The sequence below is a fragment of the Coregonus clupeaformis genome, chromosome 6 (assembly GCF_020615455.1).
Source record: "Coregonus clupeaformis isolate EN_2021a chromosome 6, ASM2061545v1, whole genome shotgun sequence".
Taxonomy (NCBI): domain Eukaryota; kingdom Metazoa; phylum Chordata; class Actinopteri; order Salmoniformes; family Salmonidae; genus Coregonus; species Coregonus clupeaformis.
The window spans coordinates 9046916-9063280 of NC_059197.1; the positions used below are offsets into that span (position 1 = coordinate 9046916).

Below are 16365 nucleotides of genomic sequence, written 5' to 3' on the forward strand. Positions count from 1 at the left end.
AGGGACAGCCATGAGTGAAGACACTGATGGATTGGCAGAGCTGGACTCTGAGCACAATGCAGAGCTGGCTGACATGGTGGCCGCCATGAACGTGGCATCCAACCGGATGACCCCTCCCAACGGCCACCGAAGGCCCCCTGCACCAGCGCGCCGGAAACTGTCATTGTCAGACAGGAAGCTATCATTGCAGGAGCGATCGACCCAGCCGCGAGAGGCCCGACAGCCCACCATCGAGTCCAAGCGGGTGTCCATCTCAGATTCCCAGGTCAGAGGTCAAGGCTGTGTCCCAAATGGAGGCCAGGGCTGTGTCCCAAATGGCACCCTCTTCCTTATATAGTGTACTACTTTTGACAAGGGCCCATGGGGAATAGGGTGCCATTCAGGACGCAGAATATGGGGGAAGAAATAGGCATGAGCCTAAATAATGTGTAGTCAATGTGCAATATCCCACCACCAAATACCCTTCACTTTGTTTCTCCCTAGGATTGTATCCAGCTCAACCAATACAAGTTGAAGGATGAGATTGGAAAGGTAAGAAAATAAAAGTTTGAATACTCAGTCTGGTACAAAACCGTATATCAAAACTAGATGCTGAATTTGTCTGACAAGAGAAAACATTATTTCGTAAAGCATTCTTGTGTAATAAGTAAAAAACGATTCTGTCAGACTTTCTTCTTTTTCTCTTCTAGGGCTCATATGGGGTGGTGAGATTAGCTTACAATGAAGATGATGAACAATACTATGTAAGCATCTCTTAAGCTCTGCACATTCCATTCTTTATCATCTCCTTTGTGGGAGCAGAGAAATGTACAGTTCCTCAACTCTTTGTTTTGGCCTTATTGACTCTTATACCATAGGAGCAAACTGATCATGTCTTTCCTTTCATAGGCAATGAAAGTTTTTTCAAAAAAGAAGCTGATGAAGATGTGTGGATTTCCTCGTAGGTTACATTTTTCCTTTTAAGTCTTTAGTATGAGTTCTTGTACCGGTATAAACATGAACTGGTGATGATCACAACTGTACAGTATATAATGTATTGCCTAAACCAGTTCAGTTAAGAATAAGAAAACTAATAATAATACATGTAAATAGCTATATCTTAAATTATTGCTAAATGTGACTGGGCTTGTTGGAAATGAACTTGTCATGTCTATTCTAGTTTGATATGTTGCTGTCACAACAAGTTATTAAATCTGATTATCGCAAACCTCACCGCTCAGGCAGTCAGGGAATGGGTGACAGGAGAATGCATCCACATCGAGAATGCATCCACATCGGTCTCTGGATTAATGACATAGCACTGTGAGACAAATGCAATGGAAGGGTCTTTCGCAGCCTGATCTCATAGACTAGACGTAACATAGTAAATGAAAATCCGGGACACTCAGATTAGTATGATATGTTATGTTTGGCATGGTGCATAAGACAAAAGGTTACTTAAGGCAAAAACAAAAGTATGGTGATTGGTAGGGGTGGATAGGTAGGCGTATAATGCGATCGTCTAGCAACACAAAGGTTGCGTGTTTGAATCTCATCACGGACTTTAGCATTTGAGCTAATTAGACATTTTGCAACTACTTACTACTTTTTAGCTACTTTGTAACTACTTAGCATGTTAGCCAACCCTTCCCATAGGCAATGAAATGTTTTTCAAAAAAGAAGCTGATGAAGATGTGTGGATTTCCTCGTAGGTGAAATGTTTCCTTTGATGTTTTTAGTATGTGTTCTTGTACCGGTATGAACATGAACTGGTGATGATCACCACTATATATAATGGCGGCTGGTTATAGGGCGTCCCCCTCCTCGAGGAGCAAGCACAGAACAGGGACTGCCACCCAAACCCCTGGGGCCACTGGAGAGAGTCTACCAAGAGATTGCCATCCTGAAGAAACTAGATCACCTTAACATTGTCCATCTGGTGGAGGTGAACACACTGACATACATAAGTGGAAGATTTAAAAGGTCTATTACATGTAGTTTTATTAATTTAATAGATTTACACTTTCCAATTGTAGGTTCTTGATGATCCTGCTGAAGACAATCTCCACATGGGTAAGTATGCATTCATCATGTGGTGTTACGTGGTAAATGGATGTTTTCTGTTGTATCTCCTTGTACTAGTTCCATAGTTAGTAGAGTATAATACAGTCTATCCAGTTAATTTATTACATAGAAACTAATGTGAGCTCTGACTCATTCTCTGTTTGTTTATTTTCTAGCCTTTGAGTTAATGCCAAAAGGGTAAGTTTGACCCCTTTCTGAAATATACTGTATTACATTACATTATAACGCTGGTCCTTTGTAGCTCAGTTGGTAGAGCATGGCGCTTGTAACGCCAGGGTAGTGGGTTTGATTTCCGGGACCACCCATATGTAAAATGTATGCACGCATGACTGCAATTCACTTTGGATAAAAGCGTCTGCTAAATGGCTTATATTTTTATTATATATAACACTGAAAGGATGAATTTTGTTATTTATATATAACTCATCCAGTTACTGAATTTGGTGAATATAAGGTATCCATTTTTAAGGGATATAAGATACCAATGACAAGGTTCAGGAAAACCACTGTTTGGAAGATTATGGTGGTGATGCTTGCTTACCTTTGTCTGTCTCTGTTGCTTTTCCTGGGCCCTAGCCCAGTGATGGAGGTGCCCTCAGACACTCCCTTCACAGATGAACAAGCCCGCTTCTACTTCAGAGACATCATCCTGGGGATTGAATACTGTGAGTCCTCCACCTGGATTTTGTCCCAAATGGCACTCTATTCCAAATATAGTGCACTACTTTAGACCTGAGCCCTAAGGGCCATGGTCAAAAGTAGTGCACTAAATAGGGAATAGAGTGTCATTTGGGACGTAGGACTTACTAGCCTTCTGTTCAGAGACCTGCAGCATACTGCTATCCCTGCTCACGCTTTAGTAAAACATTGGTTTAAAAGTCACTAGTCTGATATGTTCTGAAAAGACAGGATCAATTGGTGCATTGACAGCTGAATATCAAGACCTAAATCACTCGGTCAATGCTGTTTATAGACGTATAAAAGTTGATCTAAAAAAAGAGCTAAATCAGTGTCTCCTGTCCTTTTTCCCTGGTCACCCTCTCTCTTCCTCTGTCCCAGTGCACTACCAGAAGATCATCCACAGAGACATCAAGCCTTCCAACTTGTTGCTGGGAGACAATGGGCATGTGAAGATTGCAGACTTTGGTGTCAGTAACCAGTTTGAGGGGAGTGATGCTCTCCTGTCCAGCTCAGCAGGGACTCCAGCCTTCATGGCCCCAGAGATGATAACTGACCATGTACAGAGCTTTACTGGCAAGGTTAGACACTAATCGCTAATTTATCTAATCAGATCATCGTTGATTATATCCTAGAAATAATATTTACCCCATGAAAATGTATTGTATTGACTGGTATCAAAAATACTTACTGTACTGTAAAATATACAGCAAGCTCTCTTTGGAAAGTAATGGTCAATGTTCATGTTTGTTAGGCCTTGGATGTGTGGGCCATGGGAGTCACCCTGTACTGCTTTGTCTATGGGAAGGTAGGTTCTGTTATTATCATAATGTACGGTATTCTGCCATGGATTGTTTTGGCCCACTGGTTTCTCATCTGATTTAGTGTGTCCATTATGCTGATGACCACAAATATTGTTTGATCAAAGGTTGCATCTCGCATATTAATGCTTTCAAAATAAACCAATGTAATGATTTATGTGGGAAACAGACAGCATGTATATGCATGTAGCCTATCTCTTTATAGCAGCATTTTAATGTTTTTTTCTTCACTATCTTCCTATCTTAGTGTCCTTTCATCGATGAATACATCATCGGCCTGCACAATAAGATCAGGAACAGGCCTGTGGAGTTCCCAGACACGTGAGTTCCACTAAGGGACAGTAAAAGCAATGTCTGAATATTTAGTCAGGACTATATGCACCACTCTAAAATATGGGTAGAACTTCACAATATAGCATGTTATAGCACATGATAATAACATAGTAATAGTATTGTATTATTGTTCTTAGCCATTCACTGCTACCGTAGTTACTGTACTGTAGATGGTTATTTTCTATTTGGTGGGTATTCATCTCAGTCCCTCTTTGGTCCCACAGGCCTGAAGTATGCAAGGAGTTGAAGGAGCTTATTGTAAGGATGCTGGATAAAAATCCTTATACAAGGATCACCATTCCTGAAATCAAGGTGAAAGGGGGCAGAGCTAGACCTTCGATGGTGCTTAAAAAAAACCAATCCTTCATGAAACCATTTTGACACTTCAAATGAAATGTTACAGTAGTAGTGTTGTCCCAGTAGAGCTGTCTCGTGTGTTGTGTGACTGTTGTCCTCCCTGTCCTGTGTGTTGCCAGGAGCACCCGTGGGTGACGGAGGATGGCACTGACCTTCTACCCCTGGAGGAGGAACACTGCACCGTGGTGGAGGTCACTGCGGAGGAGGTCCAGAACTCCATCAAGCTCATCCCCAGTCTGTCTGCTGTGGTGAGTCAGTTCACTAGCGTCCTGTCCAGGGGATATACAGGAGATAGGCTCCTGCCCTATGAGCCGTTCTGGCTTGGACAAGACTTACTTACTTACTTACTCATCTATCACAAATAGGGCCAGGAGTTTTTCCTGAACATCTGTGTCTTAATATGGGAAAAAGTCTGGGACCTACACCAGGAAAAACTTGAGGACCCAGAGTTTTCCAGGTCAAGACACATGGTCAGGGAAAAGTTAAGTCATAAGGCAGATTGATTATTGCTCTGTATTGCTCTGTCCTAAATGGCACTCTATTCCCAATATAGTGCACAACTTTTGACCAGGGCCAAAAGTAGTGCACTATATAGACAATATGGTGCCATTTGGGACACACCCTGTGACACTCTCTCTCCCCACGTTAGATCCTGGTGAAGTCCATGCTAAGGAAGAGGTCCTTCAGTAACCCCTTTGTGTATCAGAACAGGAGGGCAGAGAGGTCCATGTCTGCTCCAGGAGGTCTCCTTGCGTAAGTCCCCTAGAAATCCTCCTTATCTGGTTTCTCTATCTGCCGACTTTGGGATTAGGAAACAAACAAAATAAAAGTGACAGAAATACACAGAGTTGGTTAGCTATATAGGCTACTGTAAATGGGATTAACATAGGATGACAATTCCCCCATCCACAGGGCACGAGTGGTCACTGGATGGTTTGATAAACATGAAAATGATGTAAACCCGGGATCATCAACTAGATTCAGCCGTGGGCCGATTATTTCTTGATTGGATGGTTGGGGAGCAGGAACATAATTACAAATAATTTGTAGACTGCAAATTAACCGCAAGAAGCCCAAACAGATCTAATATTTGACTAAAACATAATAATTTCAAACCTTGCATACATTTGTATACGATCATGTGTCTCTCTATTGTGCATGGGAATAAATGGGAACAGATTTCCAAAATTAAAATAACATGAATGTTTTTACAGTCTTTTATATCCAACAATGAAAATTTAAAAAAGGGTTTTGCTCAGAAAACTTAGTGGGCCAAATAAAACCACCCGTGGGCCGCCAGTTGGGGAACTCTGATGTAAACCATATGCCATGGCCGTCTCAGTCACCAGATCTGAACCCAATTGAACACTTCTGGGAGATTCTGGAGCGGCGCCTGAGAGTGTTTTCCACCACCATCAACAAAACACAAAATTATGGAATTTCTCGTAGAAGAATGGTGTCGCAATCTTCCAATAGAGTTCCAGACACTTGTAGAATCTATGCCAAGGCGCATTGAAGCTGTTCTGGCGGCTCGTAGTGGCCCAATGCCCTAATAAGACTTTATGTTGGTGTTTCCTTTATTTGGTGTGTTGGTGTTTCCTTTATTTTGGCAGTTACCTGTTTCTGTAGCAGAAGCATTTGGCCCCTCCTAAAAAGCTAAGAGGAAAGCCCAGAGGAAAGCAGAGCTAATGGTGTGCTGCCAGCTGTGTTTGTTTTCCATAAAGTCAGGCTGGGTGTACAGTAAGTGCACTGGGACCTGCGTGGAGCTGTGGGGTGCCTCTGCAACAACTAATTATACCTCCTTGTGAAGTGATGTAGCTCTGAGCTAATTAGCTAGTTCTGGTCCAGTGTGTTACGTACTGCTTGGCTGTAGGAAGGCGCAGAGTCAACAAGTTGCATGTAACGCTCTGGAAGTGATGTAGCGCTGTGGTATAGTTAGCTCTCTTCTTCCAAACCATAGAGATCCTATATTTACTAATTCACTTCATTTGTGAGTTATATGATCTCTATATTCCACACCACACAGGGGCGTCATGCACCCCAAACATTTTAGGGGGCACAATTTTTTATTTTTTTATTTTTATTTTTTATTTTTTGGGGATTATGCTGTCCAAGATTATGCTGTCCAAGATGGCGAAGTAGTGCAGTCCTGTTTCTGTCGTGTGTCTGTAAATAGCCTGTAAATACCCTGTTTTTTGTATTTTTCGTACATATTTCCCTATCAGACTTTTCATCCTTCTACAAAATATACTTTCCTGCAACCCGCCTCACTCAATGTGGAACGGATTCTATTATTGACTTACCTTTTATCTAGAATCTAGAATCTCCAGTTGAAACTAGCTAGCCAGCTAACTAGCTACTTGCTATTAGCCACAGCTAGCGGTGTTTCACCCAGAACATTGGATTTTTTCCGCGGGATTAATTTTAATCACTGGACATTGATCACCAGATATTCGGCCAGTCTGCACAGCGCGTTATCGACCCAGAACATATCAGTTTTTCCGCCGGAATCACTGAATCACTGGACCTTTAACTCCGGATTCATCGCTACCAGCTGGCTACAACAAACGGACGCTGTGGTCTGGCTAATCATCCTGAGCTAGGCCCATCTCCCGGCTATCTACCTCTCTGTCAACCGGACGGGACCACCTAGTGTTGACACGAAGCCCCGCCGATCCTACACGACTGGTCTGCCGACGAAATCGTCTGATGTGGTTACGACGTTAACCACGAAGATTCCATCCATCTGCTAGCCCTGGCCCGTTAGCACACGCTAGCCGTGGCCTCTTACTCACTAGCGCTTCACCACCGGACCTTATGATAACTCAGCTATACAGCTGATATCTGCTGGACTGTTCCTTTTTACGGTACTATATCCTGTTTATGTTTAGCCTCAGCCCAAACATGGTTAGTTTATTGTTGTTTCGGTTATTTCTAATTGTACTATATCACTGTAGACCCCCAGCCTAGCTAAACCTGCCTTAGATAGCTCCTTTGTCCCTCCCCCATACACTCAGAGACCGACTCAATTGATGCCTCTAGAGATACTATCTCTTTCATTGTTACCCAACGCTTAGGTTTACCTCCACTTTACTCATATCCTTCCATATCCTTGTCTGTACATAATGCCCTGAATCTTTTCTATAACACCCGGAAATCTGCCCCCTTTATTCTATGTACCCAACGCACTAGAAGACCAGTTCTTAAAGCCTTTAGCCGTATCCTTATTCTAGTCCTCCTCTGTTCCTCTGTTGATGTAGAGGCTAACCCAGGCCCTGTAGCCCCCAGTATCACTCCTACTCCCCAGGAGCTATCATTTGTTGACTTCTGTAATCGCAAAAGTCTTGGTTTCTTGCACATAAATATCAGAAGTCTACTTCCTAAGTTTGAGTTATTCACTGCGTTAGCACACTCTGCCAACCCTGATGTTCTAGCAGTGTCTGAATCCTGGCTCAGGAAGGCCACCAAAAATTCTGAAATTTCCATCCCCAACTATAACATTTTCCGTCTAGATAGAACTGCCAAAGGGGGTGGAGTTGCAATCTACTGTAGAGATAGCCTGCAGAGCTCTATCATACTATCCAGGTCTGTGCCCAAACAGTTTGAGCTTCTACTTCTAAAATCCACCTTTCCAGAAATAAGTCTCTCACTGTTGCCGCTTGCTACAGACCCCCCTCAGCCCCCAGCTGTGCCCTGGACACCATATGTGAATTGATTGCCCCCATTTATCCTCAGAGTTTGTACTGCTTGGTGACCTAAATTGGGACATGCTTAATACCCCAGCCATCCTACAATCCAAGCTAGATGCCCTCAACCTCACGCAAATTATCAACGAACCTACCAGGTACAACCCTAAATCCGTAAACATGGGTACCCTCATAGATATCATCCTGACTAACATACCCTCTAAATACACCTCAGCTGTCTTCAACCAGGATCTCAGCGATCACTGCCTTATTGCCTGCGTCCGTAACGGGTCCGCGGTCAAACGACCACCCCTCATCACTGTCAAACGCTCCCTAAAACACTTTAGCGAGAGGCCTTCCTAATTGACCTGGCCCAGGTATCCTGGATGGATATAGATCTCATTCCGTCAGTAGAGGATGCCTGGTTGTTCCTTAAAAGTAATTTCCTCTCAATCTTAAATAAACATGCCCCATTCAAAAATACAGAACTAAGAACCGATATAGCCCCTGGTTCTCCTCAGACTTGACTGCCCTTGACCAGCACAAAAACATCCTGTGGCGTACAGCATTAGCATCAAATAGCCCCGCGATATGCAACTTTTCAGGGAAGTTAGGAACCAATATACACAAGCAGTCAGGAAAGCAAAGGCTAACTTTTTCAAACAGAAATTTGCATCCTGTAGCACTAACTCCAAAAAGTTTTGGGACACTGTAAAGTCCATGGAGAATAAGAGCACTTCCTCCCAGCTGCCCACTGCACTGAGGCTAGGAAACACTATCACCACCGATAAATCTACAATAATCGAGAATTTCAACAAGCATTTTGCTACGGCTGGCCATGCTTTCCATCTGGCTACCACTAACCCGGCCACCAACTCTGCACCCTCTGCTGCAACTTGCCCATGCCCCCCGCTTCTCCTTCACACAAATTCAGACAGCTGATGTTTTGAAAGCGCTGCAAAATCTGGACCCCTACAAATCAGCTGGGCTAGACAATCTGGACCCTTTCTTTCTAAAACTAGCCGCGAAATTGTCGCAACCCCTATTACTAGTCTGTTCAACCTCTCTTTCATAACGTCTGAGATCCCCAGAGATTGGAAAGCTGCCGCGGTCATCCCCCTCTTCAAAGGGGGTGACACTCTAGATCCAAACTGCTACAGACCTATATCCATCCTGCCCTGCCTTTCGAAAGTATTCGAAAGCCAAGTTAACAAACAGATCATCGACCATTTCGAATACCACCGTACCTTCTCCGCTATGCAATCCGGTTTCCGAGCTGGTCACGGGTGCACTTCAGCCACGCTCAAGGTCCTAAACGATATTATAACCGCGATTGATAATAGACAGTACTGTGCAGCCGTCTTCATCGACCTGGCCAAGGCTTTCGACTCTGTCAACCACCGCATTCTTATTGGCAGACTAAATAGCCTTGGTTTCTGACTGACTGACTGCCTCGCCTGGTTCACCAACTACTTCTCAGATAGAGTTCAGTGTGTCAAATCGGAGGGCCTGTTGTCTGGACCTATGGCAGTCTCTATGGGGGTGCCACAGGGTTCAATTCTTGGGCCGACACTTTTCTCCGTGTATATCAATGATGTCGCTCTTGCTGCTGGTGACTCTCAGATCCACCTCTACGCAGACGACACCATTTTGTATACATCTGGCCCTTCATTGGACACTGTGTTAACAAACCTCCAAACGAGCTTCAATGCCATACAACAATCCTTCAGTAGCCTTCAACTGCTCTTAAACACTAGTAAAACTAAATGCATGCTTTTCAATCGAACGCTGCTAACACCCGCCCACCCGACTAGAATCACCACTCTCGACGGGTCTGACCTAGAGTATGTGGACAACTACAAATATCTAGGTGTCTGGTTAGACTGTAAACTCAACTTCCAGACTCACATAAAGAATCTCCAATCCAAAGTTAAATCTAGAATCGGCTTCCTATTTCGCAACAAAGCCTCCTTCACTCATGCTGCCAAACATGCCCTCGTAAAACTGACTATCCTACCGATCCTTGACTTCGGCGATGTCATTTACAAAATAGCCTCCAACACTCTACTCAGCAAATTGGATGTAGTCTATCACAGTGCCATCCGTTTTGTCTCCAAAGCCCCATACACTACCCACCACTGTGACCTGTACGCTCTTGTTGGCTGGTCCTCACTATATGTTCGTCGTCAAACCCACTGGCTCCAGGCCATCTATAAATCACTGCTAGGCAAATCCCCGCCTTATCTTAGCTCATTGGTCACCATAGCAGCACCCACCCGTAGTCTGCGCTCCAGCAGGTATATCTCACTGGTCATTCCCAAAGCCAACACCTCCTTTGGCCGCCATTCCTTCCAGTTCTCTGCTGCCAATGACTGGAACGAATTGCAAAAATCTCTGAAGCTGGAGACTCTTATCTCCCTCAATAACTTTAAGCATCAGTTGTCAGAGCACCTTACCGATCACTGCACCTGTACACAGCCCATCTGAAATTAGCCCACCCAACTACCTCATCCCTATATTGTTATTTATTTTGCTCTTTCGCACCCCAGTATCTCTATTTGCACATAATCTCTTGCACATCTAGCATTCCGGTGTTAATACTATTGTAATTATTCTGCACTATAGCCTATTTATTGCCTTACCTCCATAACTTGCTACATTTGCACACACTGTATATATATTTTCTGTTGTATTTCTGACTTTATGTTTTTTTACCCCATATGTAACTCTGTGTTGTTTTTATTGCACTACTTTGCTTTATCTTGGCCAGGTCGCAGTTGTAAATGAGAACCTGTTCTCAACTGGCTTACCTGGTTAAATAAAGGTGAAATAAAAAAATAAAATACACCTTAGCCAAATACATTTAAACTACGTTTTTTATCATTCCTGACATTTAATCCTAGTAAAAATTCCCTGTCTTAGGTCAGTTAGGATCACCACTTTATTTTAAGAATGTGAAATGTCAGAATAATAGTAGAGAGAATTATTTATTTAAGCTTTTATTTCTTTCATCACATTCCCAGTAGGTCAGAAATGTACATACACTCAATTAGTATTTGGTAGCATTGCCTTTAAATTGTTTAACTTGGGTCAAACGTTTTGGGTAGCCTTCCACAAGCTTCCCACAATAAGTTGGGTGCATTTTGGCCCATTCCTCCTGACAGAGCTGGTGTAACTGAGTCAGGTTTCTAGGCCTCCTTGCTCACACACGCCTTTTCAGTTCTGCCCACACATTTTCTATAGGATTGTGGTCAGGGCTTTGTGATGGCCACTCCAATACCTTGATTTTGTTGTCCTTAAGCCATTTTGCCACAACTTTGGAAATATGCTTGTGGTCATTGTCCATTTGGAAGACCCATTTGCGACGAAGCTTTAACTTCCTGACTGATGTCTTGAGATGTTGCTTCAATATATCCACATCATTTTCCTTCCTCCTGATGCTATCTATTTTGTGAAGTGCACCAGTCCCTCCTGCAGCAAAGCACCCCCACAGCATGATGCTGCCACCCCCGTGCTTCACGGTTGGGATGGTGTTCTTCGGCTTGCAAGGTACCCACTTTTTCATCCAAACATAACGATGGTCATTATGGCCAAACAGTTCTATTTTTGTTTCATCAGACCAGAGGACATTTCTCCAAAAAGTACGATCTTTGTCCCCATGTGCAGTTGCAAAGCATAGTTTGGCTTATTCATGGCAGTTTTGGAGCAGTAGCTTCTTCCTTGCTGAGCGGCCTTTCAGGTTATGTCGATATAGGACTCGTTTTACTGTGGATATAGATACTTTTGTACCTGTTTCTTCCAGCATCTTCACAAGGTCCTTTGTTGTTGTTCTGGGATTGAGTTGTACTTTTCGCACCAAAGTACGTTCATCTCTAGGAGACAGAACGCGTCTCCTTCCTGAGCGGTATGACGGCTGCGTGGTCCCATGGTGTTTATACTTGCGTACTATTGTTGGTACAGATGAACGTGGTACCTTCAGGCAGATGAACCAGACTTCTGGAGGTCTACAATTTTTTGGCTGATTTCTTTTGATTTTCCCATGATGTCAAGCAAAAAGGCACTGAGTTTGAAAGGCCTTGAAATACATCCACAGGTACACCTCCAATTGACTCAAATGATGTCAATGAGAACTTGTTCTCAACTAGCTTACCTGGTTAAATCAAGGTTAAATTAGCCTATCAGAAGCTTCTAAAGCAATGACATCATTTTCTGGAATTTTCCAAGCTGTTTAAAGGCACAGTCAACCTAGTGTATGTAAACTTCTGACCCACTGGAATTGTGATACAGTGAATTATAAATGAAATAATCTGTCTGTAAACAATTATTGGAAAAATTACTTGTGTCATGCACAAAGTAGATGTCCTAACCGACTTGCCAAAACTATAGTTTGTTAACAAGAAATTTGTGGAGTGGTTGAAAAACGAGTTTTAATAACTCCAACCTAAGTGTATGTAAACTTCCAACTTCAACTGTATCTAAGCATACCTCTTGAGCTGTTTGTTTCTCTGCATCTCTGTTAAGATCTGGGTAAAATATTGAAAGGAATGTGAGTCTTATTCAGTACATTTAGTTATTTCTTGCTTTTCTAAAGTCTACCAACCTTGCCAGTAGGCATGCCAGCTAAGACAGTTAGACATACACTACTGGTCAAAAGTTTTAGAACACCTACTCATTCAAGGGTTTTTGTTTATTTTTTACTATTTTCTACATTGTATAATAATAGTGAAGACATCAACACTATGAAATAACACATATGGAATCATGTAGTAACCAAAAAGGTGTTAAACAAATCAAAATATATTTTATATTTGAGATTCTTCAAATAGCCACCTTTTGCCTTGATGACAGCTTTGCACACTCTTGGCATTCTCTCAACCATCTTCACCTGGAATCCTTTTCCAACAGTCTTGAAGGAGTTCCCACATATGCTTAGCACTTGTTGGCTAATTTTCCTTCACTCTGCGGTCCGACTCATCCCAAATCATTTCAATTTGGTTGAGGTCGGGGGATTGTGGAGGCCAGGTCATCTGATGCAGCACTCCATCACTCTCCTTCTTGGTAAAATAGCCCTTACACAGTCTGGAGGTGTGTTGGGTCATTGTTCTGTTGAAAAACAAATGATAGTCCCACTAAGCCCAAACCAGATGGGATGGCATATCGCTGCAGAATGCTGTGGTAGCCATGCTGGTTAAGTGTGCCTTGAATTCTAAATTAATTATTCCATCCATCATCACATTTGCAGACTTATGTCAGAGCCTATTATTCCTAATGTGATGAGTAGATTGGATAGTCATAATTTATGCTAATAATATAACTCAGTCACTGTTCGCAAAAAGGACTGTTAAATGCTTGGCTGAGCATGTAGTCCGTAGAGTAGGCTTAGGCTATAGGCTATATCAGATATGTTTCTTCTCCTTTCTTTGCTCTGGAAAATGTTTGCCTTTTACAGTGAGGGAAAAAAGTATTTGATCCCCTCCTGATTTTGTACGTTTACCCACTGACAAAGACATGATCAGTCTATAATTTTAATGGTAGGTTTATTTGAACAGTGAGAGACAGAATAACAACAAAAAAATCCAGAAAAAACGAATGTCAAAAATGTTATAAATTGATTTTTTATTTTAATGAGGGAAATAAGTATTTGACCCCCTCTCAATCAGAAAGATTTCTGGCTCCCAGGTGTCAGGGACAAGATTGTAGACCTACACAAGGCTGGAATGGGCTACAAGACCATCGCCAAGCAGCTTGGTGAGAAGGTGACAACAGTTGGTGCGATTATTCGCAAATGGAAGAAACACAAAAGAACTGTCAATCTCCCTCGGCCTGGGGCTCCATGCAAGATCTCACCTCGTGGAGTTGCAATGATCATGAGAACGGTGAGGAATCAGCCCAGAACTACAAGGGAGGATCTTGTCAATGATCTCAAGGCAGCTGGGACCATAGTCACCAAGGAAACAATTTGTAACACACGACGCTGTGAAGGACTGAAATCCTGCAGCACCCGCAAGGTCCCCCTGCTCAAGAAAGCACATATACAGGCCCATCTGAAGTTTGCCAATGAACATCTGAATGATTCAGAGGAGAACTGGGTGAAAGTGTTGTGGTCAGATGAGACCAAAATCGAGCTCTTTGGCATCAACTCAACTCGCCGTGTTTGGAGGAGGAGGAATGCTGCCTATGACCCCAAGAACACAATCTCCACCGTCAAACATGGAGGTGGAAACATTATCCTTTGGGGGTGTTTTTCTGCTAAGGGGACAGGACAACTTCACCGCATCAAAGGGACGATGGACGGGGCCATGTACCGTCAAATCTTGGGTGAGAACCTCCTTCCCTCAGCCAGGGCATTGAAAATGGGTCGTGGATGGGTATTCCAGCATGACAATGACCCAAAACACACGGCCAAGGCAACAAAGGAGTGGCTCAAGAAAAGCACATTAAGGTCCTGGAGTGGCCTTGCCAGTCTCCAGACCTTAATTCCATAGAAAATCTGTGGAGGGAGCTGAAGGTTCGAGTTGCCAAACGTCAGCCTTGAAACCTTAATGACTTGGAGAAGATCTGCAAAGAGGAGTGGGACAAAATCCCTCCTGAGATGTGTGCAAACCTTGTGGCCAACTACAAGAAACGTCTGACCTCTGTGATTGCCAACAAGGGTTTTGCCACCAAGTACTAAGTCATGTTTTTCAGAGGGGTCAAATACTTATTTCCCTCATTAAAATGCAAATAAATTTATAACATTTTTTACCTGTGTTTTTCTTGATTTATTTGTTGTTATTCTGCCTCTCACTGTTGAAATAAACCTACCATTAAAATTATAGACTGATCATGTCTTTGTCAGTGGGCAAACGTACAAAATCAGCAGGGGATCATATACTTTTTTCCCTCACTGTATGCAACTCTACACTTTATATGACTGGAGATATTAGCATCATATTTTTTAATACAACAAAAATTACAGGGTAGCCTACTCTGCTGACGCTGACAAACAGATCAATAAATATGATGTTGATCCATCTAATATTCCTATGACAAGGGGAGACACAAATACAATATGACGTCCATCTAACCTGGAGGACAAAATGATTGTCCAAAAACTGACCCAACAATGATAAAGAGTGAATATGCTCACTCATTTGTATTTGTATTTATTATGGATCCCCATTGGGGTCCATAAAAATTAAGGCAGTTATACATATTTCAAACATTAAAATACATTCACAACAGATTTCACAACATATTAAGTGTGTGCCCTCAGGCCCCTACTCTACTACCACATATCCACAACACAAAATCCACGTGTGCGTGTGTGTATAGTGCGTATGTTATCATGTGTTTGATTGCATGTGTCTGTGCCTACGTTTGTGTTGCTTCACAGTCCCCGCTGTTCCATGAGGTGTATTTTTATCTGTTTTTTAAATCTAATTTTACTGCTTGCATGAGTTATTTGATGTGGAATAGAGTTCCATGTAGTCATGGTTCTATGTAGTACAGTGCGCTTCCCATAGTCTGTTCTGGACATGGGAACTGTGAGGAGGCCTCTGGTGGCATGTCTTTTGGGGTATGCATGGGTGTCCGAGCTGTGTGCCAGTAGTTCAAAGAGACAGCTCGGTGCATTCAACATGTCAATACCTCTCACAAATACAAGTAGTGATGAAGTCAATCTCTCCTCCACTTTGAGCCAGGAGAGATTGACATGCATATTATTTATGGTTGCTCTCTGTGTACATCCAAGGGCCAGTCGTGCTGCCCTGTTCTGAGCCAATTGCAATTTTCCTCTTTGTGGCACCTGACCACACGACTGAACAGTAGTCCAAGTGCGACAAAAATAGGGCCTGTAGGACCTGTCTTGTTGATAGTGCTGTTAAGAATGCAGAACAGCGCTTTATTATGGACAGACTTCTCCCCATCCTAGCTACTGTTGTATCAATATGTTTTGACCATGACAGTTTACAATCCAGGGTTACTCCAAGCAGTTTAGTCTCCTCAACTTGCTCAATTCCCACATTATTCATTACAAGATTTAGTTAAGATTTAGGGTTTAGTGAATGATTTGTCCCAAATACAATGCTTTTAGTTTTTGAAATATTTAGGACTAACTTATTCCTTGCCACCCATTCTGAAACTAACTGCAGCTCTTTGTTAAGTGTTGCAGTCATTTCAGTCGCTGTGGTAGCTGACGTTAATAGTGTTGAGTCATCCGCATACATAGACACACTGGCTTTACTCAAAGCCAGCGGCGTCGGCATGTCGTTAGTAAAGATTGAAAAAAGTAAGGGGCCTAGATAGCTGCCCTGGAGAAATTGTGATTCTACCTGGATTTTGTTGGAGAGACTTCCATTAAAGAACACACACTGTGTTCTGTTAGACAGGTAACTCTTTATCCACAATTATAGTAGGGGGTGTAAAGCCATAACACATACGTTTTT

The 16365-nt window shown here is 42.7% G+C and overlaps 1 protein-coding gene across 1 annotated transcript in view; it reads left to right on the forward strand.

Annotated features, from left to right (window-relative positions):
- Positions 1 to 1671: 1671 nt before the first annotated feature.
- Positions 1672 to 16365, forward strand: part of camkk1b (calcium/calmodulin-dependent protein kinase kinase 1, alpha b) — a 28092-nt gene continuing 13398 nt past the window's right edge. The window contains exons 1-11 of the mRNA XM_045220925.1: positions 1672 to 1687; positions 1791 to 1924; positions 2016 to 2052; positions 2220 to 2241; positions 2641 to 2729; positions 3124 to 3323; positions 3497 to 3550; positions 3811 to 3884; positions 4121 to 4208; positions 4373 to 4501; positions 4903 to 5006. Of these exons, the coding sequence (XP_045076860.1) occupies positions 1672 to 1687; positions 1791 to 1924; positions 2016 to 2052; positions 2220 to 2241; positions 2641 to 2729; positions 3124 to 3323; positions 3497 to 3550; positions 3811 to 3884; positions 4121 to 4208; positions 4373 to 4501; positions 4903 to 5006 (947 nt within the window). The remainder of the gene's footprint in view (positions 1688 to 1790; positions 1925 to 2015; positions 2053 to 2219; positions 2242 to 2640; positions 2730 to 3123; positions 3324 to 3496; positions 3551 to 3810; positions 3885 to 4120; positions 4209 to 4372; positions 4502 to 4902; positions 5007 to 16365) is intronic.